This window comes from Dama dama, chromosome 33, assembly GCF_033118175.1.
Source record: "Dama dama isolate Ldn47 chromosome 33, ASM3311817v1, whole genome shotgun sequence".
NCBI lineage: Eukaryota > Metazoa > Chordata > Mammalia > Artiodactyla > Cervidae > Dama > Dama dama.
Window position 1 is genome coordinate 3,273,844 of NC_083713.1, and position 25,692 is coordinate 3,299,535.

At 38.3% G+C, this 25,692-nt stretch overlaps 2 protein-coding genes across 2 annotated transcripts in view; one reads left to right on the forward strand and one right to left on the reverse strand.

The window, feature by feature from the left end:
* The first annotated feature begins 8,001 nt into the window (after positions 1 to 8,001).
* LGSN (lengsin, lens protein with glutamine synthetase domain) overlaps positions 8,002 to 25,692 on the forward strand; it is a 29,668-nt gene continuing 11,977 nt past the window's right edge. Inside the window, 3 exon segments of the mRNA XM_061135816.1 lie at positions 8,002 to 8,007; positions 8,439 to 8,568; positions 18,953 to 19,150. Coding sequence (XP_060991799.1) covers positions 8,002 to 8,007; positions 8,439 to 8,568; positions 18,953 to 19,150 — 334 coding nt within the window.
* Positions 22,162 to 22,524, reverse strand: LOC133050787 (large ribosomal subunit protein eL33-like). The gene has a single exon (XM_061135034.1). The coding sequence runs from the start codon at positions 22,507 to 22,509 to the stop codon at positions 22,177 to 22,179; it is 333 nt and encodes a 110-aa protein (XP_060991017.1). The 5' UTR covers positions 22,510 to 22,524; the 3' UTR covers positions 22,162 to 22,176.

Sequence of the window (25,692 nt, forward strand, 5' to 3'; positions counted from 1 at the left end):
ATTCTTTCTGGAGTTATTTCTCCACTGATGTCCAGTAGCATATTGGGCACCTACCGACCTGGGGAGTTCCTCTTTCAGTATCCTATCATTTTGTCTTTTCATACTGTTCATGGGCTTCTCAAGGGAAGAATACTGAAGTGGTTTGCCATTCCCTTCTCCAGTGGACCACATTCTGTCAGACCTCTCCACCATGACCTGGCAGTCTTGGGTGGCCCAACACGGCATGGCTTAGTTTCATAGAGTTAGACATGACTGTGGTCCTGTGATCAAGCTGGCCAGTTTTCTGTGATTATGGTTTTAGTGTGTCTGCCCTCTGATGACCTCTTGAAACACCTACCCTCTTTCTTGGGTTTCTCTTACCTTGGACGTAGGGTATCTCTTCACGGCTGCTCCAGCAAAGCGCAGCCACTGCTCCTTACCTTGGATGAGGGGTATCTCCTCAGGCCGCCCCTCCTGACCTTGAACGTGGAGTAGCTCCTCTCAGCCCTCCTGCGCCCGCAGCAGCCGCTTCTTGGAGGTGCGGTAGCTCCTCTGCGCGGCCGCCAGGGGGCGTGGGGTAGCTTCTCTCGCCATCGCCTCTGGCCTCGGGTGTGGGGTAGCTCCTCTCCGCCGCCGCCCCTGACCTCCAACGTGGGTTAGCTCCTCTTGGCCGCTACTGCGCTGTTGCAGCCTGGCGCTCACGGTCTCTGCCCCTGACCTTGGCGAGGGGTAGCTCCTCACGGCCACGCTTCTGCGTGGTCCGTCGGACCCAGCCTCCACAGTAAGTCTAATTGCTGGGTCTGCAGAGAGCTCCCCTCCTCATCAGTTGAAGGCGTCACATGGTGGGTTTCTCTGCTTCAAGGAAAAAACTTTCTTTAACTCTGCAAATACCTTCACCAACAACAGTCATACGTGACACCTCTTCTTAGTCTGAGGATATCTTACAATCCTAAAATAAACTGATGTAACTATGGATATAATATAACTTTTCATTTTAATTATGTTTTTTGTTTTTGCTGTTTGCTCCCTGTATCTGTAACTGTGTAGCTGGATTTGTTTCTAGCCACACAAAACCTTTTAGGTTACAAATGGTTGTTCAAGCTTATACAAATGCCACAACCTCCACCAATTACTATTTGGGTTCCCTGGATCAGAGACCCTCAATATAAGGGTAAGGAAAATATGCTGCCTCAACAATTTAGGGCCTGTGCCCCTGGCCAGCAGGAAGTAGCTACAGAATGAGGGTGACACCAGTTTCCCCTCAGCAGCCATATTCTTCTAAAAGAAAAAGCGGGTAATGAGAGAGCTAATTCTTAAATAGATTGATAAGGAGTCTGAGGCCCTCAAGTAGGAAGGGATCCAGGGCCCTTAAGGAGGAGAAACAGGTCCAGGACTCTTGAGGAGAATGGGAGAAATGTTCTTTTTTTTCCTACATTCTTTCATCTTAGTCACATAAGAAATTATTTCCTTTAAGCCCAGAGCTAATGACTACACAACTAAACAACTCATCTTGCTCAAAGGTATGTGTTTCCTTAAGCTCTGTACTACTGACGGGGGAGCCTGGCGGGCTGCAGTCTATGGGGTCGCACAGAATCAGACAAGATGAAGCACTTAGCAGCAGCAGCAGTGATTATATAACAATGTATCTTGCTTGAGGACATGTTTCTCCTTGTTAACAAGAGCCTTCTGCCTTATCTTGTTATCTTAAGATATATGTTGTGGCAGTGGGTCTGGTAAGACCTTTCTATTGTTAGTTCTAATCTTGCTAACTTCTGATGTCTGTGTCAGAAGATTTCTCTGCCCTTTTTCACTGTAAGAAAACTTCTGCCAACAAAACCTCTGAGTGATCAAGCCTGGTGTCTGGTTCTGAAGCTGGTCCAGCATCAATCACCATAAGCTATCACTACGCTGCTTGCAAGTTTTCACTATTATAACAAAGTTAGTACTGGACATGAATATAATTTTTGAATTATTTCTTAGAACAAGTTGCCAGAAGTGGGAATTATGGTTAATAGGTATGGATATTTTTAGATAACATTATGTAAGTTTGCAATGTGTTCCTTGAAATATCTTTTCTGAAAATATTTTTAATGCATTTTCTTCTTCTCCTTTGAAGAATACATTTTAAGGAAATGAAATTATTTTCTCTTTGATATATTCTTTTGAATTTATATTCAGTGATATTTTTAACACTATTTCTAACACATTAGAACTTAAAATGAGTTTCCCCCCTTATACTATACAGTTGGTACTTTTTACTTATCCATTTTAAATATAGCACTGTGTACTTGTCAAACCCGAAGTCTGATTTTGTTAATGAGGGGAGGTTCATGAAAAAGTAAGGAAACAAAAACAAAAAAACTTGATTTTTGCTTTTATTTGCTTACCTTTTCATGCACCTCCCTTCATTAACAAAATCAAAGTGTATGGTAAGTGAAATAATGATTATACCTCAGACTATAGCCAGTATACAGGGGTTAAGGGCCTCCTGTGGGACTCGGTGGTAAATAATCCACCTGCAATGCAGAAGATGCAGGGGATGACATGGAGTCAATCCCTGGGTTGGGCAAGTCCCATACAGCAGGGCATGGCAACCCACTCTGGTATTCTTGCCTTGGAAAACCCTGTAGATAGAAGAGCCTGGAAGGCTACAGTCCATAGGGTCACACAGAGTCAGACATAACTGAAACAACTAAGCTCACACAGGGGTTAAAATAAAGATTTTTTAAAGTATTTACATTAAGAAGATAACTGTTAGAGAAAATTAAAAGTAAATGAACAGAACTAGTGATATGCAAATAATAAATAACACTGGTTACTCTATTGGAAAGAAACATTAAGTCAAATTATGTCAAATTTAATCCATTTAGAGTTAAATGTTTTAGTTGATTTGATCAGCCACTGATTTGAAATACAAAATGACAAGCATATTAAACAATATAAACAACTTTTAGAGCAAATGTTGTGATGAGAAAAATGTGAATTATGAAAATATTTTGTAATATGAAATGTGTATGAACTGAAGTCATACGATGAAATGATCATAGAAATATTTCTAAAGTGAGAAAGACTTCTCTGGTGGAAAAGTTAAAAGAAATCAGAATCAACCTGTTGTAGTGGAATTTTGAGACTGTCTCAATTAAGCATAAGTTAGATTTGTATGTTCACACATATCTGTTTGTGCTCATGAATTTTCTAACCTTGTTTATTCATTTCTTTCAATCTTTAGTTCAAGTGTCCCCTATTCTGTTTAAACTTGCTCCAGTTTTCCTGACTATCTGAAGACTCTAGTTATAAAATAGTCTGCCTGTTTAACAGCAGTGCTGCAGAGTACAAGCATGAGTAATTGACTTCCCGGGGAACCCTCAGACCACCTCACCTCTCTGAGAGCTTCCCCTAGTTTATTGTGTTCAGAGTCTAGAGATGCTTAGATAAGGGAGGGATTAGAGCCTGCCTGAATGGGAATCGTCTCTCATGAGTTAATGGCCCAAGTGAGGTAGCCTAGAAAGAGGCATCTTTGACCAGAGATCCTCAGTAAAGCATGGTACCTGGGTAAAGACAATCATGACTAACATCTATTTAGTACTTACTAAATGGCAACCCACTCCAGTATTCTTGCCTGGAGAACCCCATGGACAGAGGAGACTGATAGGCTACAGTCCATGAGGTCACAAAGAGTCGGACACGACTGAACGATTTCACTTCACACATCAGGCCCTGCATGTTCAACTTAATGGTGCAACCAGTAGATTGTCAGCTACACCTATAATGCCAGCTACTTGATAAAGATTTCCATACAGGTTGATAAGCAGCTGCTGACAAGAATCCCTTGAAGGTTTCTCAAGCCTCTAAACTTCTCTAACTGTCCTACTGTTTCCCTGGGACCCTTAGACCTCTTCTTAATCTATCCACTGAAGAGTTAATATCTGGTCCTTCAGGGACCTTCTAAAACCCTGCCCTGACTTCCCAGCACCAATTCTGGGGAATTCTGACTAACGGTATTCATTAAGGATGCATTAACCACCATTGTGCTCTTGAGCCAATTGCCTGGGTTTGAATCCTATCTCTATCATATACTAGTTGTGTGATTTGGGGCTAATTAATCCTTATTTGACTCAGTTTTACTCATCTCTAAAATGGAGATGATAATGTATCTATCTCGGGAAGTTATTTGAGACTAAATGCAGAGCATTTAGAAAAGCCTGACACATAGTAAGTAAAATAAAACTGTTATTTTTATTATTTATGCATGTTAAGTCTCTTCAGTCATGTTTGACTCTTTGCAAGCCTATAGACTGTAGCCACCAGGTTCCTGTGTCCATGGGGTTCTCACCGAGTGAGAACTGGAGTGGGTTGCCATGCCCGCCTCCAGGGAATCTTCCCGACCTGGGTGTATGGGACTTAAGAACTTTTCTTCTTTACCACCTACTTTATACTTTAAATTGATTGCCAACATTTAAAAAATCATAAAATTTCTAGTAAAAATCCAGGTTTTTGGCATTCCTTGGAAATTTGGAAAACTGGCATCCCTGGGACCATATTTTGTGATGGCAACTCTTGGCCAGAGCCACATATTTGCTTCTTCTTTGGACTGATGTCAACTCAGGTGTTCACCATCCAACCCATTGAATCTCTTTATTCCTTGCTGAGCACTGAGTCTGCTATCTCGGAACTAGAATAGCCTAACTCTATCACTTTCTTTATAACATGGAAATCTTCAACTTCCATAACAACACTTTATTGCCTATACTAGATTGCAATATTCTTTAGGAAAAAGACCATGTTTTATTTATTTGTATATCTTTGATTTTGCCTTACTCATAGTCCTCATTGTTTGGACTGATGAAATTTAAACCAATAGTGATTTAAGATGATTTTAATCTTTATTCAGGAAAGTTATTAAAACACAATATAATTGTGAAAGAATATGCAATTGAGCAAGTTGAGTGGACAAATTTTTATGAATCACACAGATAATCTTATAAAATAGAAGTGGAATTTCATCTAGTTTGACTGTCTGCTATGGTGATGTAGGAAGAAGCGCCCCCAAGATTTAATCATGATGAATCTGTTTCTGCATTGTCAAAATGTAGGTAATAACAAATGTTCCCTGAAAGTTGTGTTTAATTAGATGTAAAATATTTATTTTTTGATTATGAAAATACTTGTTAAATGTTAATATACTTGCAGGGTATGATTGTACTTGTATCTGTGTTTACATGAAAATACCAAGGTTCCAGAGGACTTGTATTTAGTAGAAAAGTCAAAATTAGGACTCAAATCACATGAATCTTGCATAGTAGAGTTTTTACTGAAACATCATTCACATTGTAACTAAAGGTAGTTAAGGGATTAAAGAGAATAAAAATACTTTACTAGAGGTGGGGCAAACCTGGGATCCACAAAATTTGTCGCAGCCATTATAGAAATGATCGTTTTAGTGTATAGGAGAAAATCAAAGGACTGAACTGAATGTATTCTTCATTTGAAAAAAAAAAATGAGCATTTATTTTGGAGTCCAGGGGTTTTAATTGGTGAAATTGTCAGGTTAGGAACCAGATAAATTGTCCTTGTTTTTCTTTTAATAAACTCCCCATTTTGGTGTGGATTATATGAAGGCAGGTGAATATTACTAAAGTAAACTTCCTCTGGGCTTCAGTCTCTGGCATTTAGGAAGCAGGTTGGCATTTTGGAAACCAGAAGACCTGTCTGTACTCTCTACTTGCAACTCACTTCCATTGCTTTGGACAAGTTTTTCAGGGTCTCGCTTTTCGGTTTTGCTGAGGACATGTGCCTGACAGAGTGCTCAATTTTAGCACATTGTTATTTAGCTGCAATTAGAATTTGAAGCTGGAAGAAATGTAAGGTTTGTTTCATTTGATTCCCTCAATCTGTATATGAGAGGATCCCTAATGGATCAAACTAATACTAATGTTAGTCTACTCAATTTCCTTTGATACTTATGTAACTGGCCTAGTAAGTAAGTGTTAGTCGCTCAGTCGTGCCGGACTATTTGTGACCCCATGTACTGTAGCCCACCAATCTCCTGTGTCCATGAGATATTCCAGGCAAGGATACTGGAGTGGGTTGCCATTTCCTTCTCCAGGGGATCTTCCCAACCCAGGGATCAAACCCGGGTCTCCTGCACTGCAGGCAGATTACCAACTGAGCTAAAAGGGAAGCCCCCTAGTATGTAATTTTCTAAATAAGACTTCTCCAAAATAACCAGAGATATGAATATATGAAAACATTTACCAAAATTACAATTATATAATATATATTTCTGGCAATGCAAATTTAGAAATGGTGAATACCTACAGTAAGACTAGTATATCACATCAGAATCTTATCCAAACTCTATAGGGAAAATTTGCACAAATATTTGAATAAAATTATAAACTACTAGAAAAAAAATGACCATATGTAATAATAAATAGCACATAATCCAATATAAGATTATCTACAGTGAAACACCACAATTTTCTAAAAACTTAAACTTTAAAATCATATACTTTATCCTACGAAGCACATCTTTTTAAAAAACATAACAATAATAACAATATATCATAACTACACATAGACACAAAAAGTTAAATTCATTTTTCCTGTTTTAACATTCAAAGATTAAGTTAATATAATTGACAACGGTAAAGATGTTCACCAGCAACAACTCTAGACATATGTTTATAACTTGCCTTCAGATATGGAAACTTCAGAAATGGCTCTTCAAAGGGAAAATGGCTCAAAACATTTTAGAATATAGATTTTTGACCCTGACATTCTCTCCTTAAACCACAATGAGGAGTTTGTTAAAAAACAGTAAAATAGAAGTGTTATCATAATTCTTTCCAGATTTATCCAAGTTGTTGCAAATGGCAAAACTTCATTTTTATGGCTGATAATATTCCATTGTGTATATATGCCATATTATCTTTAGTGAAGTAAGTTGGATAAAGACAAGTACTATATACTTTCTCTTACATGAGGATTTTAAAAAAACAAATGAACAAATACAGCAAAACAGAAACAGACTCACAGATACAGAGAACAACCTACCAAAGTGGGGAGAAGTGGGGAGGGATGGATGAAATACTAGTAGATGATTAAGAGGTACAAACTACTAAATAAGCTACAAGGATATGATGTGCAGCACAAGGAATATAGTCAATATTTTATAATAACTTTATATGGAGTATGTGCTATAAAAATATTGAATGTTGTACACCTGAACCTAACATAATATTGTAAGTAAATTATACTTCTTTAAAAAAAAATAAGAATTGACTTGGTAGAAGTAATGACTCCTAAACAAAATTTAACATGGCAGAATCTGTAGTTGGTACATTATGATGTGTATAAAGTATCTAGCCTTCTACACAAAAATGATTGATTCTTTTAGAAATTATTTCAGTGAGTTAAAAATAAAGTGGATAATTGAAAAAGTCAACATCAACTTTTAAGTTTTAAAATACACTCATGTAGCTGTATGATGCAGGGAACTCAGACCTGGTGCTCTGTAATGACCTAAAGGGGTGGGATGGGGTGGGAGGTGGGAGGGAGACTCAAGAGGGAAGGGGACATGTGTATGCCTGTGGCTGATTCATGTTTATGTATGGCAGAAACTAACACAATATTGCAAAGCAATTATCCTCCAATTAAAAACAGAGTAAAAAAGCAAAAGATATATTCTTATTTATTTCAGCTGAGTCCCAAAACTGTAGGGGTGATTCTGTCTGCTGATGAGGCAGAGACATCAAAGCTCTGCATCTGCAGCCCTGCCTCAGTGTCCAGCTCCCTATGGAGAAGAGCCCTTGAAAACTCTGTCAAAGGATCCTGTCAAAGATTATAACTAGGGTGTTGAAGTTAGGTTATTTTGTTTTAAAATGTTTTTCTCTAGGCTTTCCCAAGATATAAAACACTTTGAGCATGACATTGTTTTACATATATAAAACAGTCACAAAATAGCATTGTATGAAAGCATGCACTTTTTCAAAGTATTCAATAAATATCGATGCCATTAGGATGAGGGTAAGGAGAAGAGAATGCCTCTGGTCAAAAACATTAGAGATTCTTAAAAAAGAGAGAAAAATTATAAAAGAGAGCTTTTTAGCTAAAATGGGTTTAGTAAAATTACTTAAGGAAAAAAAATAATATAAAATATCCCAGAGTAAAAAATAATGATAGAAAATCTTGACTAGTTGGGCAACACTTTCATTTATTTCATGATATTTTCTGTACCACATATAAAGGAGATAAAGAAAATCCATCTTGTCAACACAATGTTGAGCATCTTAATTTTGAATTATTCAAGTAGATGTGGAAATAACAAAATTTACCTTGCTTTAAAAGTCTCTATAGTCACTTTTATATTTGGCTACCCAATCATTTTTTCCCTTTACGATCCTATTTAGTTGCATGTGCAATCTCTAATTTGACTTTTTGTTTATTGATTATTTTAGGACACAAGAGATTAAGGTAATCAGACTAAGGCCAGCAGTATGAGTAAATTGACGAGGACAAGAGAGAAAGTCACTAAACTACATATTTTTTCAACTGAAGTAGGAGTAATGGATATATCCAACTCAAAAGGTATCTTGCCATTATAATCCCTCAAGAACATATTGTCAAAGACAATCTCTATCTGGTCTCTTTTTCATAAAGTATTTTTCTTTTTTTTTCTATAGGAGAAGCAAAAAATTAAATAAAACTTACTCCTACATAGGCAACATAAAAGATGAACATATACATTTATAATATAAAATAATACAAATATTTAGAATGTAAAGGGAGTTAGAACTAAGATAATAGTAGTAGGGAAAAAAGAGAACTGAAGGAACATATGAGTAAAAAGAGCATATTTCTGCTCTGAGAATGAGTGCAAAGATCATTACTGAGGGAGGCCACAATAAAGGAGTGGGTCATGTTTTCATACCACATTTTGGAATTCCAACTAGACTCCAATGAATTTGAAACAGCCCTGAAACTAGGAGTTTGGACAGCACTCTCAATTCAGGAACAGTAGTGTTCTACGGCAGGGGCGGTAAGAATGGTCAGTGCCTGGCAACAATAAAATGCAGGCAGACTTTTGTAGAGTTTGTTACTCTTCTTAAATTATTTATAGATAATGCATCTCCATATGGCTTGCAACTAGGATGAACTACCTCCATGGCCCCTTATTTGATATGTCACTGCCTAGAAATAAATTATTTTCTTAAGTATTCCTCTTCATATCATATTGAAAGACAGTTGAAAACAATTTCAACATGTTTTAACACTTTTCTTACTTTTTAAAAAATTGTAAATATAGTTGGTTTACAATATTGTGTAAGTTTCAGGTATATAAAAAAGTGATTCAGTTATATAAGGTTTTTCAAATTATTTTCCATTATAGATTATTGCAAGATATTGAATATTGTTCCCTGTGTTATATAGTAAGTCCTTGTTGCTTACATATTTTATATTTAGTGATATGTGTCTATCTGTAGAAGGAAATGACAACCTACTCCAGTATTCTTGCTTGGAGAATCCCATGGAAGAGGAGTCTGGCAGGCTATAGTCCATGGAATCGCAAAGAGTCAGACACAACTGAAGTGACTTAACACACACACATGTGTCTGTCAATCCCATACTCCTAATTTTTTTTTCCCTCCCTACTCTCCCTTTCCCCTTTGGTAGCCAAAAGTTTATTTCTATGAACACCATAAGTCTACTACAGCAAACATAACTCTGTTTGTGTTTTATATATAGATTCATCTTATTTTTTTAGATTCCATGTATAAGTGATATATATTTGTCTTTGTCTGATTTACTTCACTCAGTAGGATGATCTCTAGGTCCATACATGTTTCTGCAGATAGCAATATTTATTTTTTTTTGGCTGAGTAATATTTCAGTGTGTGTGTGTGTGTGTGTGTGTGTGTGTGTGTCGGAGAAGGCAATGGCAACCCACTCCAGTACTCTTGCCTGGAAAATCCCATGGACAGAGGAGCCTGGTGGGCTGCAGTCCATGGGGTCGCCAAGAGTCTGACGTGACTGGGTGATTTCACTTTCACTTTTCACTTTCATGCATTGGAGAAGGAAATGGTAACCCTCTCCAGTGTTCTTGCCTGGAGAATCCCAGGGACGGAGGAGCCTGGTGGGCTGCCGTCTATGGGGTCACACAGAGTCGGAGACAACTGAAGCGACTTAGCAGCAGCAGCAGCGTATATATATGTATGTATATTGTTGGTGCAAAAGTAATTGCAGCTTTGCTGTGTTGAACTTTGCTGTTTGATGTTGGAATACGTTCTTAAATAAATGTGGTTATGTTATACATTATTTTAATGCAAATTTTTTTAATTTTTTTTTTTTTTTTGCTGATGACATTACTTGTTATATATTTTATATTTATTTTAGACTATGGAAATGATGTTACACAAAAAGCAAATTCAAGAGATTTTCTTATTCAAGTGCAAAATGGGTCATAAAGAAGCAGAAACAACTTGCAGCATCAACTCATTTTGTCCAGGAACTGGAAATGAACATATTGTGCAGTAGTGGTTCAAGTAGTTTTACAAAGGAGATGAGAGCCTTGAAGATGAGGGGCATAGTGGCCAGTCATCTGAAGTTGACAACGACGAATTGAGAGAAATCATGGAAGCTGATCCTCTTAAAACTAGACAAGAATTTGTCGAAGAACTCAAGTTTGACCATTTGTTTCATTCAGCATTTGAAGCAATTTGGAAAGGTGGAAAAGCTCAATAATTGAGCTGACTGAAAGTAAAAACAAATCATCTTTTGAAGTGTCCTCTTCTCTTATTCTATGCAATGACAATGAATCATTTCTTGATCAGATTGTGATGTAAGGTGAAAAGTGGATTTTATATGACAGCCAATGATGACCAGGTCATGATTGAATGGAGAAGAAGCTTCAAAGCACTTCCCAAAGCAAAACCCACACCAAAAAAGGTGCTGCTGGTCTGACCCACTACAGCTTAATGAATCCTGGCAAAAGCATTATATCTGAGAAGTATGCTCAGCATATCGATGAGATGCACCAAAACCTGCAACTCTTGCAGCCAGCATTGGTCAACAGAAAGGCCCCAATTCTTCATGCCAACACGCTAACGCACATCACATAACAACTGCTTCAAAAGTTAAATGAATTGGGGTATGAAGTTTTGCCTCATCCGCCATACTCACTTTACCTCTTGCCAACTGACTATTACTTCTTCAAGCATCTCAACAACTTTTTGAAGATAAAATGCTTTCACAATCCATAAGAAGCAGAAAATGCTTTCCAAGAATTCATCAAATCCTGAAGCATGGGTTTTTGTGCTATAGGAATAAACAAACTTATATCTCATTGACAAAAATGTGTTGATTGTAATGGTTCCTATTTTGACTAATAAAGATGTGTTTCGTTATAATGATTTAAAATTTGTGGTCCAAACCCACAATTACATTAGCACCAACCTACTAATATACCAGTAATACCTTCCAGAGACACTTGGAGGGCACAGAAAAAACTCTGTGTGCACCAGGACCCAGGGGCAGGAGCAGGAACCACCACAAGAGACTGAAGCAGGCCTGCCTGTGAGTATTTGAAGGTCTCCTTCAGAGGCTTGGGTCAGCAGTGGCCTGCTGTGGGGATGCAGGCCCTGGCTTCAGGAGTCCTGGGAGGAGTGGTGTGGGGCATAAGTCCTCTTGGAGGAGGTTGCCATCAGCCCCACCACACAGCCACCAGGTGGGCAATCCACGAATTGCAGAAAAATACCAAAGAAGTTCTCACACTGTTGCAAAAGTTCTAGGCGCCACCACAGACTTCCTAACCTGGGAATCCAGCAAAGGACTAAGAATAGCAAGGGAATGTGGTGAAGGGCAGCAGGATGTGATTACAGAACTTCCACAGGACTGAAGAAACAGAGAGTCTTGGAGGGTACAGACAAAGCCTTGTGTGCACCAGGACCCAGGACAAAGCAGCAACGGACCTACAAGGGGCTGAGCCAGACTGGCCTGGGAGTGTTTGCAGGTCTCCAGTGCAGGTGTGGGCTGACAGTGGCCTGCTTCAGGGTCAGGCACACCGGCAGCATTATTCCTGGGAGGCACCGTGTGCTGGCATAAGTCTTTTGGTCAGGTTAAAGTACAGGAAGAGCACAACCCCATCAATAAGCAGAAAATTGGATGAATGATTCACTGAGCATGGCCCTGCCTACCAGAACAAGACCCAGCTTTTCCCACAGCCAGCCCCTCTCATCAGGAAGCTTCCAAAAGCCTCTTACCCTCATCCTTCAGAGGACAGAGAGAGTGAAAACCACAGTCAGAGAAAACTAACCAAAATGATCATATGCATCACAGCTTTGTGTAACTCAATGAAACTATGAGCTATGCCATGTAGGGCCATCCAAGATGAATGGGTCAAAATGGAAAGTTCTGACAAAATGTGGTCCCCTGGAGAAGGGAATGGCAATCCACTTCAGCATTCTTGCTTTGAGAATCCCATGAAGACTATGAAAAGGCAAAAAGATATGACACAAAAGATATGAAAGGTGTCAGTAGGTGTCCAATATACTACTGGAGAAGAGCAGAGAAATAGCTCCATAAGGAATAGAGCCTGAGCCAAATCAGGCATACACAATGCCCAGTTGTGAATATACCTAATGGTGAATGTAGTCTGATGCTGCAAAAAGCAATGTTGCAAGGAACCTGGAATGTTAGTTCCATGAATCAAGGAAAATTGGAAGTAGTCAAACAAGAGATAGCAAGAGTGAATCAAAATTTTAGAAATCAGTGAACTAAAATGGATGGGAATTGGCGAATTTAATTCAGATGACCAATACATCTACTACTGTGGGCAAGAATCACTTAGAAGAAATGGAAAAGCCCTCACAGTCAACAAAAGATCCAAAATGCAGTACTTGGGTGCAATCTCAAAAATGACAGAATGATCTCGGTTCATTTCCAAGGCATACCATTCAATGTCACAGTAATCCAAGTCTATGCTCCAACCAATGATGCTAAAGTGGAATTGTTCTTGAAGACCTACAAGACCTTCGAGAACTAACACCAGAAAAAGATGTCCTTTTCATCATAGGGGATTGGAATGCAAATGTAGGAAGTCAAGAGATACCTGGAGTAATAGGAAAGTTTGGCCTTGGCGTACAAAATGAAGCATATCAAAGGCTAACAGAGTTTTGCCAAGAAAATGCAGTGGTCATGGCAAACACTTTCTTCAAAAAACACAGGGGATGACTTTACACATGGACATCAGCAGATGATCAATACCGAAATCATATTGATTATATTCTTTGCAGCCAAAAATGGAGAAGCTCTACACAGTCAGCAAAATAAGACTGGGAGCTAACTGTGGCTCAGATCATGAACTCCTTATTGCCAAATTCAGACTTAAACGGAAACAGTAGGGAAACCACCTATTTAGGTCATCCAGATATGACCTAAATAGAATCCCTTATGATTGTACAGTTGAAGTGACAAATGGATTCAAGGGATTAGATCAGGTAAACAGAGTGCCAGAGGAACTATTGTTGGAGGCTTGTAACATTGTGTAGGAGATGGTGACCAAAACCATTCCCAAGAAAAAGAAATGCTGCAAGCGAAACTTGTTGTCTGAGGAGGACTTACAAATAGCTGAGAAAAGAAAAGAAAATCCAAAAGAGAAAAGGAAAAGATATACTCATCTGAATGCAGAATTCCAAAGAATAACAAGAAGAGGTTAAAAAGCCTTCTTAACTGAACAATGCAAAGAAATAAAAGAAAAACAATAGAATGGGAAAGACTAGAGATTGCTCAAGAAACTCTAGAGCTACCAATGGAACATTTCATGCAAAGAAGGGCACAATAAAGGACAGAAATGATATGGACCTAACAAAAGTAGAAGATTTTAAAAAGAGATGGCAAGAATACACAGAACTATACAAAAAAGTTCTCAATGACCCAGATAACCACGATGGTGTGATCACTCATCTAGAGCCAGACATCCTGGAATGCAAAGTCAAGTGGGTCTTAGGAAGCATCACTATGAACAAAGCTAGTGGAGTTGGAGTTGATGAAACAGCTGAGCTATTTCAAATCCTAATGGTGATGCTGTGAAAGTGTTGCACTCAATATGCCTGCAAATTTGGAAAACTCAGCAGCAGAAACCAGGCTGGAAGAGATCAGTTTTCATTCCAATCCTGAAGAAGGGCAATGCCAAAGAATATTCAAACTACTGCGCCATTGCACTCATTACATGTGCTAGCAAGGTAAAGTTCAAAATCATTCAAGTTAGGCTTCAACAGTACGTGAATTGAGAACTGTCATATATACAAGATGGATTTAGAAAAGGCAGAGAAACCACAGATCAAATTGCCAATATACTTTGGATCACAGAAAAATCAAGAGAATTTCAGAAAAACATCTATTTCTGCTTCAGTGACTACGTCAAAGCCTTTGACTGTGTGGGTCACAAGAAGCTGTGGAAAATTCTCAAAGAAATGAGAATACCAGACGACCTTACCTATCTCCTGAGAAGCCTGTACTCAGGTCAGGAAGCAACAATTAGAACAAGATATGGAACCACAGACTGGTGCAAAATTGGGAAAGGAGTCCATCAAGGTTGTATATTGTCAGCCTGCTTATTTAACATATGCAGAGAACATCATGCACTATACTAGGCTGGATAAATCTCAAACTGGAATCAAGATTGCTGGAAGAAATACCAATAACTTCAGATATGCAGGTGACACCACCCTTATGGCAGATAGTGAAGAAGAAGTGAAGAGCCTCTTGACAAAGGTGAAAGAGGAGAATGGAAAAGCTGGCCTAAAACTCAACATTCAATAAGCTCAGATCATAGCATCTAGTCCAATCAGTGCATGGCAAATAGATTGGGAAATAATGAAAAAGTGACAGACTTTATTTATTTTCTTGGGCTCCAAAATCACTACGGATGGTGACTGAAGCCATGAAATTAAAAGACATTTGCTCCTTGGAAGAAAAGCTATGACAAACCTAGACACTGTGCTAAAAACCAGAGACATCACTCTGACAGCAAAGGTCAAGTATGAATGTGATATTTGGACCATAAAGAAGGCTGAGCGCCAAAGTATTTAAGCTTTCAAACCGTGTTGCTGGAGAAGATTCTTGAGAGTCCCTTGGGCAGCAAGGAGATTAAACCAGTCAATCCTAAAGGAAATAAACTCTGAATATTCATTAGAAGGACTGATGCTGAAACTGAAGCTTCAATACTTTGGCCACTTGATGTGAAGATCTGACTCATTGGAAAAGACCATGATGCTGGAAAAGATTGAGGGCAGGAGGAGAAGTGGGTGACAAAGGATGAGATGACTGGATGGCATCATTGACTTAGTGGACATGAATTTGAGGAAACTCCACGGATGGTGAAGGACAGAGAAGCCTGGAGTGTTGCTGTCCATGGGATTACAAAGAGTTGGGACTGAGCGACTGAACAACAACAACAAATATTCCACTGTATTTATCCCTCTCCAGTATTCTTGCCTGCAAAAGCTCATGAACAGAAGAACCTTGATACAGTCCATGGAGTCCCAAAACAGTCAGATATGACTTAGTGACTAAACAACAAAACAAAGCTTCGGGGGTTTCCCTTGTGGCTCAGTGGCAAAGAATGAACCTGCCAGTGCAGGAGACATGGACTTGATCTCTGCATTGGGAAGATCCCCTGGGGAAGGAAGTGGAATCCCATTCTAGTATTCTTGCCTGGGAAATCCCAGGGAGAGATGAACCTGGCAGGCTACAGTCCAGGAGGTCAAAAAAGAGTTGGACATGACTTTGCAACTAAGAAACAAACAACAACAACATATACCACACTTTCTTAAGCTAGTCATACATTAATGGGCATTTGGATTGTTTCCATGACTCAGTTCAGTTCAGTCGCTCAGTCGTGTCTGACACTTTGCGACCCCATGGACTGCAGCATGCCAGGCCTCCCTGTCCATCACCAACTCCTGGAGTTTACTCAAATTCATGCCCATTGAGTCGGTGATGCCATCCAACCATCTCATCCTCTGTCATCCCCTTCTCCTCCCACCTTCAATCTTTCCCAGCATCAGGGTCTTTTCAAATGAGTCAGTTCTTCACATCAGGTGGCCAAAGTATTGAAGTTTCAGCTTCAGCATCAGTCCTTCCAATGAACATTCAGAATTGATTTCCTTTAGGATGGACTTGTTGGATCTCCTTGCAGTCCAAGGGACTCTCAGGAGTCTTCTCCAACACCACAGTTCAAAAGCATCAATTCTTTGGCACTCAGTTTTCTTTATAGTCCAACTCTCACATACATACATGACTACTGGAAAAACCATAGCTTTGACTAGATGGACCTTGGTTGGCAAAGCAATGTCTGCTTTCTAATATGCTGTCTAGGTTGGTCATAAATTTTATTCCAAGGAAAGAGTGTCTTTTAATTTCATGGATGCAGTCACCATCTTCAGTGATTTTGGAGCCCCCCAAAATAAAGTCTCTCACTGTTTCCACATGTATTTGCCATGAAATGATGGGACCAAATGCCATGATCTTAGTTTTTAGAATGCTGAGTTTTAAACCAACATTTTCACTCTCCTCTTTCACTTTCATCAAGAGGCTTTTTAGTTCTTCACTTTCTGCCACAAGGGTGGTGTCATCTGCATATCTGAGATTATTGATATTTCTCCCGGCTATCTTGACTCTAGCTTGTGCTTCATTCAGCCTAATACTTCTAATGATGTACTCTGCATATAAATTAAATAAGCAGGGTGACAATATACAGCCTTTACATACTCCTTTCCCGATTTGGAACCAGTCTGTTGTTCCATGTCCAGTTCTAACTCTTGCTTCCTGATCTGCATACAGCTTTCTCAAGAGGCAGGTAAGGTGGTCTGGTATTCCCATCACTTTAAGAATTTTCTAGAGTTTGTTGTGGTCCAAACAGTCGAAGGATTTGGTGTAGTCAATAGAGCAGAAATAAATGTTTTTCTGGAACTCTCTAACTGTTTCGATGATCCAATGGATGTTGGCAATTTGATCTCTGGTTTCTCTGCCCTTTCTAAATCCAGCTTGAATATCTGGAAGTTCACAGTTCACATACTGTTGTAGCCTGGCTTGAAGAATTTTGAGCATTACTTTGCTAACGTGTGAGATGACTGCAATTGTGTGGTAGTTTGAACATTCTTTGGCATTCCTTTTCCTTGGGATTGGAATGAAAACTGACCTTTTCCAGTCCTGTGGCCACTGCTCAGTTTTCCAAATTTGCTGGAGTGTTGAGTGCAGCACTTTCACAGCATCATCTTTCAGGATTTGAGATAGCTCAACTGGAATTCCATCACCTCCACTAGCTTTGTTCGTAGTGATGCTTTCTAAGGCCCACTTGACTTCACATTCCAGGATGTCTGGCTCTAGGTCAGTGATCACACCATTGTGATTATCTGGGTCGTGAAGATCTTTTTTGTACAGTTCTTCTGTGTATTCTTGCCACCTCTTCTTAATATCTTCTGCTTCTGTTAGGTCCATACCATTTCTGTCCTTTATTGAGCCCATCTTTGCATGAAATGTTCCCTTGGTATCTCTAATTTTCTTGAAGAGATCTCTAGACTTTCCCATTCTATTGTTTTCCTCTATTTCTTTGCATTGTTTGCTAAGGAAGGGTTTCTTATCTCTCCTGGCTATTCTTTGGAACTCTGCATTCAGATGGGTATATCTTTCTGTTTTTCTTTTGCTTTTAGCTTCTCTTCTATTCACAGCTATTTGTAAGGTTCCTCAGACAACCATTTTGCCTTTTTGCATTTATTTTCCTTGTTTAGACTATTGTAAATAGTTCTGTTATGAACACTGTGGTACACATATCCTTTCAAATTAAAGCTTTCATCTTTTTTGGATATGTGACCAGGAGTGTGATTTTGGATCATATGGTAGCTTTATTTTTAATTTTTTAAGGAACTTGCATATAGTTTTCCAATAGTGCCTGCACCCATTTTCCCACCCATTATTTTCTGACTAACAGTATAAGAGGATTCCCTTTTCTCCACCCCCTATCAAATATTTATTTGTAGACATTTTGGTGATAGACATTCTGACTGCTGTGATGTGATACCTCACTGTGTTTTTGATTTTCCATAATTGGTGATGTTGAGCAGCTTTTCATTTGCCTGTTGGCCATGTTGGTGTCTCTTTGGAGAAATGTCTACTTCATTTTGCACAAATGGCCATACTACCCAAAATAATCTGCAGAATTTAATCAGAACCCTATCAAATTAGCCAGGAAAATTTTCACAAAAGCAGAACAAATAACTGTAAAATTTATATGGAGCCACAAAAAGACTCAGAATTGCCAAAGTCCTGAGGAAAAAGTACAAGCTGGAGGTCTAATCCTTTCAGATTTCAGACAATATTGCAGAGCTACAGTAATCAAAACATCATGGTATTGGCACAAAAGCAGGCAAACAGATCAATGGAACAGAATAGAGAGCCTAGAAAGAAACCCACATACCTAAAGTCAATTAATCTTTGTCAAAGGAGGCAAGACTATACAATGGAAGAAAAAAAAAAACAGTGTCTTCAGCAATTGGTGTTGGGAAAGCTGAACAGCTGGATATAAATCAATGAAATTAGAACACTCCCTCACACCATACACAAAAACAAACTCAAAATGGTTTAAAGACCCAAATATGCCATGACACAATAAAACACCTAGAAGACATTAACTGTGACAATATTTTCTTACATCAGTCAATATTTTCTTTAGAGCAAGGCAAAAGAAATAAAAACAAAAATAAACAAATGGTACCTAATTAAATTTAAAAGCTTTTGCAAAGCAAAGAAAACCATCAACAAAACACAAAAGACAATCTATGGAATGGGAGAAAATATTTGCAATGGCATGACCAACACAGGATTAATATCCAAAATATTTATACAACTCAATATCAAGAAAACAACCTAATCAAAAATGGGCAGAAGGTCTTTACACTCTTCTTTGTTTCTACAGAAAAGAATAGAAACCTCAGAGTGTGCCACACACTGGCAGATACCAACAAACCAGTCATGGCGCCCGGCTCTCCTGAATCTCATTTGACACCAGATGACAAGGACTCCAAGGATCAGGCAGTAGTGATAAAACCATTGCCCCTGCCAACATTAATCATTGCTCCCGATGGTGAATTTCACCCAAACTCCAGTGATACTGGTAAGGTCTATGGAACAAACTGGTTTATGGGTGTAGCCGCTAATCTCAAATTTGTATCTGAGTTAATGATAATGTGATGTTGGATGTTAGCTTGGGAGTCAGAATACTTGCCATTTTTACACCTATCACTTTATAAAAATGTTTTCGTTTTCTTTGCCCAGTAGGCTGCTCACCTGAAAAATGAGGATTTGCAGTGGATGATCTCTCAAATCTTTTCTAAAAGTGAAAATCTGTTATTCTATTTTTTTTTCTTTTTTAGATTCTATTCCCATGCAGGTCATTGTAGAGTATTGAATAGAGTTTCTTGTGCTACACAGTAGGTTCATTAGTTATCTGTGTTATATATAGTAGTGCATATATGTCAATCCCAATCTCCCAAGTTATCCATCCCCCATTCCCTGCTTGATATCCCTGTTTGTTTTCTATATCTGTGACTCAATTTACGTTTTGTTAATAGGATCATTTTTACTATTTTTTTTATTCTTCATATTAGTAATATAATATGGTATTTGTTTTTGTCTGAGTTACTTCACTCAGTATAACAATTGTTAGATTTATCCATGTTGCTACAAATGGCATTATTGCATTCTTTTTTATAGCTGAATAATTATCACTGTATATATGTGCCACCTCTTTATCAATTCCTCCATGGATTGACATTTAGTATTGCAAGTAGTGCTGCAGTGAACCTTGGGGGTGCATGTATCCTTTTGAATGATGTTTTTTTCTGGATATATGCTCAAGAGTGGGACTACTGGATTATATGGTAGCTTTATTTTCAGTCTTTAAGGAATTTCCATAGTGTTCTTAATAGTGGCTGTACCAATTTACATTCCTACCAACAGTGTAGAAGGATTCCCTTTTCTCCATTACCCTCTCCAGCATTAAATGTTTGTTGGTTTTTTGAAGATGGTCATTTTAACTGGTGTGAGGTGATACCTTGTTTTAGTTTTGATTTTCATTTGTCTAATAATTAGTGATATTGGCCATCTTTTCATGTGCCTCTTGGCCATTTATATGTCTTCTTTGGAGAAATGTCTATTTAGATCTACTTGTTATTTTATTGGATTGTTTGTTTTTATATTGAGCTGCATGTGCTTTTTGTATATCTTGGAGATTTGTCCCTTGTTGGTTGCTTCATTTGCAAATATCTTCTCCCATTCAGTGAGTTGTCTTTTCTTTTTGCTTATGGTTTTCTTTACTGTGCAAAAGTTTTTAAGTTTAATTAGGTCTCATTTGTTTATTTTTGTTTTTATTTTCATTACTCTTGGAGCTGGATCAAAAAAGATATTGCTATGTCAGAGAGTGTTCTGCCTATGCTTTTCTCTAAAAGTTTTTTTCAACATAGTTCTGAAAATCCTAGCCACAGCAATCAAAGAGGAAAAAGAAGGAAAAAGAATCCAAATTAGAAAAGAAGTAAAACTGTCAGTTTTTGCTGATGACATAATACTATACAAAGAAAATCCTAAAGATGAAACTATTAAAATTCATGAGTGAATTCAGTAAAACTGCAAGATACAAAATTAATACAGAGAAATCTCTCTCATTTCTACATATTAACAATGAAAAATCAGACAGAGAATTAAGGGAACAATACCATTCACCATCACATCAAAGGGAATAGAATACCTTTGAATAAACTTACCTAAGGAGAACAAAATACCTGTACTCTGAAAACTATAATATAATTATGACAGAAATTAAAGATGACACAACAGATAGAAAGATATACCATGTTCTTGGATTGGAAGAATCAATATTGGCAAAATGACTACTGAAGGCAATCTTCAGATTCAAAGCAACCCCTATCAAATTACCAGTAGCATTTTCACAGAATTAGAATGAAAAGTTTCACAGTTTGTATGGAGACATAAAAGACTCCAAATGGCCAAGGACAATCTTGAGAAAGAAAAAGAGATTCTTCCAAAATCCGTTCCCTGACTTCAGACTATAGTGTTGTATTTGTTTAGTCACTATGTCTTGTCTGACTTGTTTGCAACCCTATGGACTGTAGCCAGCCAGGATTCTGTATCCATGGGATTTCCCAGGCAAGAATACTGGAGTGAGTTGCCATTTCCTTCTCTATGGGATCTTCTCAACCAAAGGATCGAACCCATGTCTCCTGCCTTGGCAAGCAGATTCTTTGCCACTGAGCCACCAGGGAAGCCCTTATACATAGTACAAAGCTACAAATGAAAACACTATGTTACTGTCACAAAAACAGAAATATAGATCAATGGAATTAGATAAAAAACCCAGAGATAAACCCACATACCTATGGTCATTTAATCATTTAATCTGTGACAAAGAAGGCAAGAATATACAATGGAGAAAAGATAGACTCTTCAGTAAGGGGTGCTGGGAAAGTTGAACAGTTACATGTAAAAAAATGAAGTTAGAACACCACACACAAAAATAAACTCAAAATTGATTAAATACCTAAAATTAAGGTCAGATACTAGAAATTCTGCTTTTCTAAATTCGTGGGTTATCAACAATAATATAGCTATTTTGACCTATGAGGGTCAAAAAATTAGGATCCTTGACATAGACACTAATTTAAAATAATTTAAAAGCTATTTATTTCGCAAGGGAATTCATGATGAAAAGACTGAAGAAACAAGGTTTGGAAAGGTAGAAATATATCAGAGTGTGAAGTTAGAAGTACAGTGTCTAACAGCTGTTCACACTTCTGACACCAGTTTCAAGATGAGATGTTCCCTAAAAAAAAATTTTTTTTTTTTTTTTGGATAATTGGCTACAAGAATTCAGAACTCACTGAAAGCTATTATGCTCAAGATTATGGTTTTTTACAGTGAAAAAAAATGCAGATTAAAGTTAATCAATGGAAAAGATTCATGATGAAGTGTCCAAGGAACTTCTAAGCATGTAGCTCCCATTTGTTCTCTCCTAATGAAGTCATTTATTTTGGGGAGCTACAAAATCACTGCAGATGGTGATTGCAGCCATGAATTTTTTTTTTTTTTTTTTTTACAAATCCACACTTTTATTTATTTTCAAGAAGTTTAAATCCTCGAAGGGTACAGCATCACATGGATTCTGTGTCCAATGGCCTTAGCAGGAAGGTTACTTCGGAATTTGGCACGAACCATGCCACTGTTTCCATGAGCTCGAGTTATCTTTCCCCAGATTACTCTGGTTTTGTTAGGTTTTCCACCAGGAGTTACTGTGTTGTTCTTTGCTTTGTACACATAAGCACATCTCTTGCCTAGATAGAATTCAGTTTCATCTCGAGCATATACACCTTCAATCTTCAGGAGAGCAGTGTGTTCCCTTTGGTTCCGTAGACCCCATTTATAGCCAGCAAAAATGGCCTTGGACCACAGCCTTCCAGACATATTTGTTGTTTTAGAAGTCCCGTTCCCAGCAGGCCTTCACAGGGTCCAAGATGGCTGAAAGAGCTGCAGCCATGAAATTAAAAGACGCTTACTCCTTGGAAGGAAAGTTATGACCAACCTAGATAGCATATCAAAAAGCAGAGACATTACTTTGCCAACAAAGGTCCATCTGGTCAAGGTTATGGTTTTTCCAGTGGTCATATATGGATTAGTTGGACTGTGAGGAAAGCTGAGCACCAAAAAATTGATGCTTTTGAACTATGGTGTTGGAGAAGACTCTTGAGAGTCCCTTGAACTGCAAGGAGATCCAAACAGTCCATCCTAAAGGAGATCAGTCCTAGGTGTTCATTGGCAGGACTGATGCTGAAGCTGAAACTCCAATACTTTGGCCACCTCATGTGATGACCTGACTTATTGGAAAAGACCCTGATGCTGGGAAAGATTGAAGGCAGGAGGAGAAGGGGATGACAGAGGATTAGATGGCTGGATGGCATCACCAAGTCAATGGGCATGAGTTTGAGTAAACTCTGGGAGTTGGTGATGGACAGGGAGGCCTGGCGTGCTGCAATTCATGGGGGTCGCAATGTGTCGGACACGACTGAGCGACTGAACTGAAGTGAACTGAATGAAGTCATGGACAGCACTATTCTCTTGGCGATGACTTGCGACAAAGTAATTGAAGTATTGCCAACCAGGGATGCTCACCTGAGTTTTGGTGTGCCCAGTCTTTATTGGAGCTCCACAGTCAACTCCACAGGCAGTTCCACATAGCTGACCTCAGTCTCCAGGCCCACTGGGGTCAAGTTGATACCACATGACTCAAAATAGATGACATTGCTGGACTTTCTACTTTGGCCACAGACCAAAGACATCCTGTCCTCATCAGACAGGACATTCTAAGGGATTAGCTATTACCCACCAGGGCTAAGTGTAAAGGCCAGAGCTTTTTTGGGGCAAGGTAAAATTCTCTATTACATACAAGGCCTAAGGATGACAGAGAGGCCAAGTGTGAACACTGTCAGGACTCCATATATATTAGTTTTCTGTTGTCTCTGAACAAATTTATCATTGTAAAAGAACACAATTCATTATCTCACAGTTATGTACACTAGAAGTTTCGGTTGGCACAGTTGATTTCTCTACTTCAAGTATGGTAAGGCCAAAGTCAAGGTGTTGGCCATCTCAGATTTTAGCCAGAGACTAAGAAGCAATACACTTCAAAGACCATTTAGACTTGGGAGAAGACTGTTCTTTGCAGTCACCAGACTGAGGTTCCTGGTTCCTTGTTGCCTGCCAACTGGTGTGGCTCTTAGCTCCTGGAAGCCTCTGATTCTATATCTCTGAGCCAGTTGTGCCTCAGATCCTTCTCATGTTTGGGATTTCTCTGAACTCTTTGTCTTTCACACATCTTTTCTGCCTACAGCTGAATAAATTTCTCTCCTTTTAAGGGCTCACCTGAACAATCCAAGACAATATTCCTGTTTTAAAGTCCATAACCTTAATTACATCTGCAAAGCCCCATTTTCCCTGCAGTTTAACATATTCTATAAGTTCCAAGGTTTAGGGTATCAATATCTTGGGGAAAATTCATATAATCTCTCATCTCTACAATTCTCTGTGGCTTCATGAATTTCTCCATGAAGCAAAGAACATGAGCACCAACAGCCTCTAAGCATCAATGTCTATTATATTAATACAAATACCGCAAAGGCCAGGCAGATAATGCCGATGAATGAGATGGGCTGTTGAGAAAGTAGTGAGTGCAGGCTATGAGGAAACTAGAGCAGAGGATGATAAACTATGGCCAGGTGCAAGCTCAGCTTACTGACCAGTTTCAGTAAATAAACTTGTATTTTCTATGTCTCTTTTTATTCTATAATGACAGAGATGACATGTCAACCAACACAGACCGCATGGTTTACAAAACTGCAAATATTTACTATGTGTCCATTTACAGAAAACATTTGCCAACCCATGAATTATAAGCTGCATACGTACCCCATTTGAAGGCCACCTCAGAGTCCCAACCAATGGTTGTGGTGGACAAATGTTCACCCAGTGTTCCCCAATCTCTCTCTTTTTTCAAGAGAAGCTTGAGCTCAAGATTTTTATATGAAAATTTCTAATATGTATGTCAACTAACTTTAAAAAGTTTTCAAAATCCTAGGAAGGCTAATGAGAAAACATCTGCTGGTCGCATTGGCTCTTCCATAATTTGTGGCTTTTGTTTTACGTAGTTTCAGCCATAAGAGAGAAATGGAATTTAGTCTCAATATCTGAGGAGAGAACTGTGTCATGAGCTCTCTTTGCACCAATCAGCTATGACAAGGGGTGTGAATACAATTATTGATTGACTAAATTTGGTTAATACAGAATCTTCTGCTTTGGCCCAGAGGTAGATTTTTTATAGGTCCTAGGCATGAGAAAGTTCACAACTCCAAACAAACCACCAATAAATAATTTCAAAATAAATATTAAAGTCAATCCCCAAAATAAATGTAAGGAATTTCAACATGATATTTTCTTCTCTGTAATAACTACTTTGAATTTATTAAAACTCTATTTTTTCAAGAAGCAATTCCCCCCACTCTGACTTTTTATTGTTTTTGTCCTGGTTTTCATGCCAGGTTATCCTGCATTTCCTCTATAAAAGAACAATGATTTAATTTATTAACTCTGAGAAGAAGAGAAAGGAAAACACCACCCAGGAGCCACACTGTAAGAAAACAAATGATCCCTGAGCTGGCAAATTTCTGCCTGCTCTTCATCTTACATCTGGGAAGCATTGACCAAAACATTTCATTATAACTAGCAAGTATGATTTATTTGAAGAAAAGAAATTCAGACAATTCAGATTAGTTGATGCCTTGGAAATGAAATTTGATTGAATAGGACTCTCATATTTGGTAAAAGAATTAAACTTATAAATAAAAAATTGATACTTAGAATACATATCGAAACATATGATGCCAATTTTTACCTTTTAATTAGACAAGCTCAAAGCACACAAGATGCATTAATTAATTAATTAAATCACATTAATTATTAAATTATGAAAGACATAGCCAGTGAGTGCCTGTGATATATCTGTTCTGCTACAGGTACTGGAGATATAGCATTAAGTAAATAAATAAATAGGCAAGCTCTTCTGGAGCTGACATGAAAGCGGGGAAAGACAGTAAA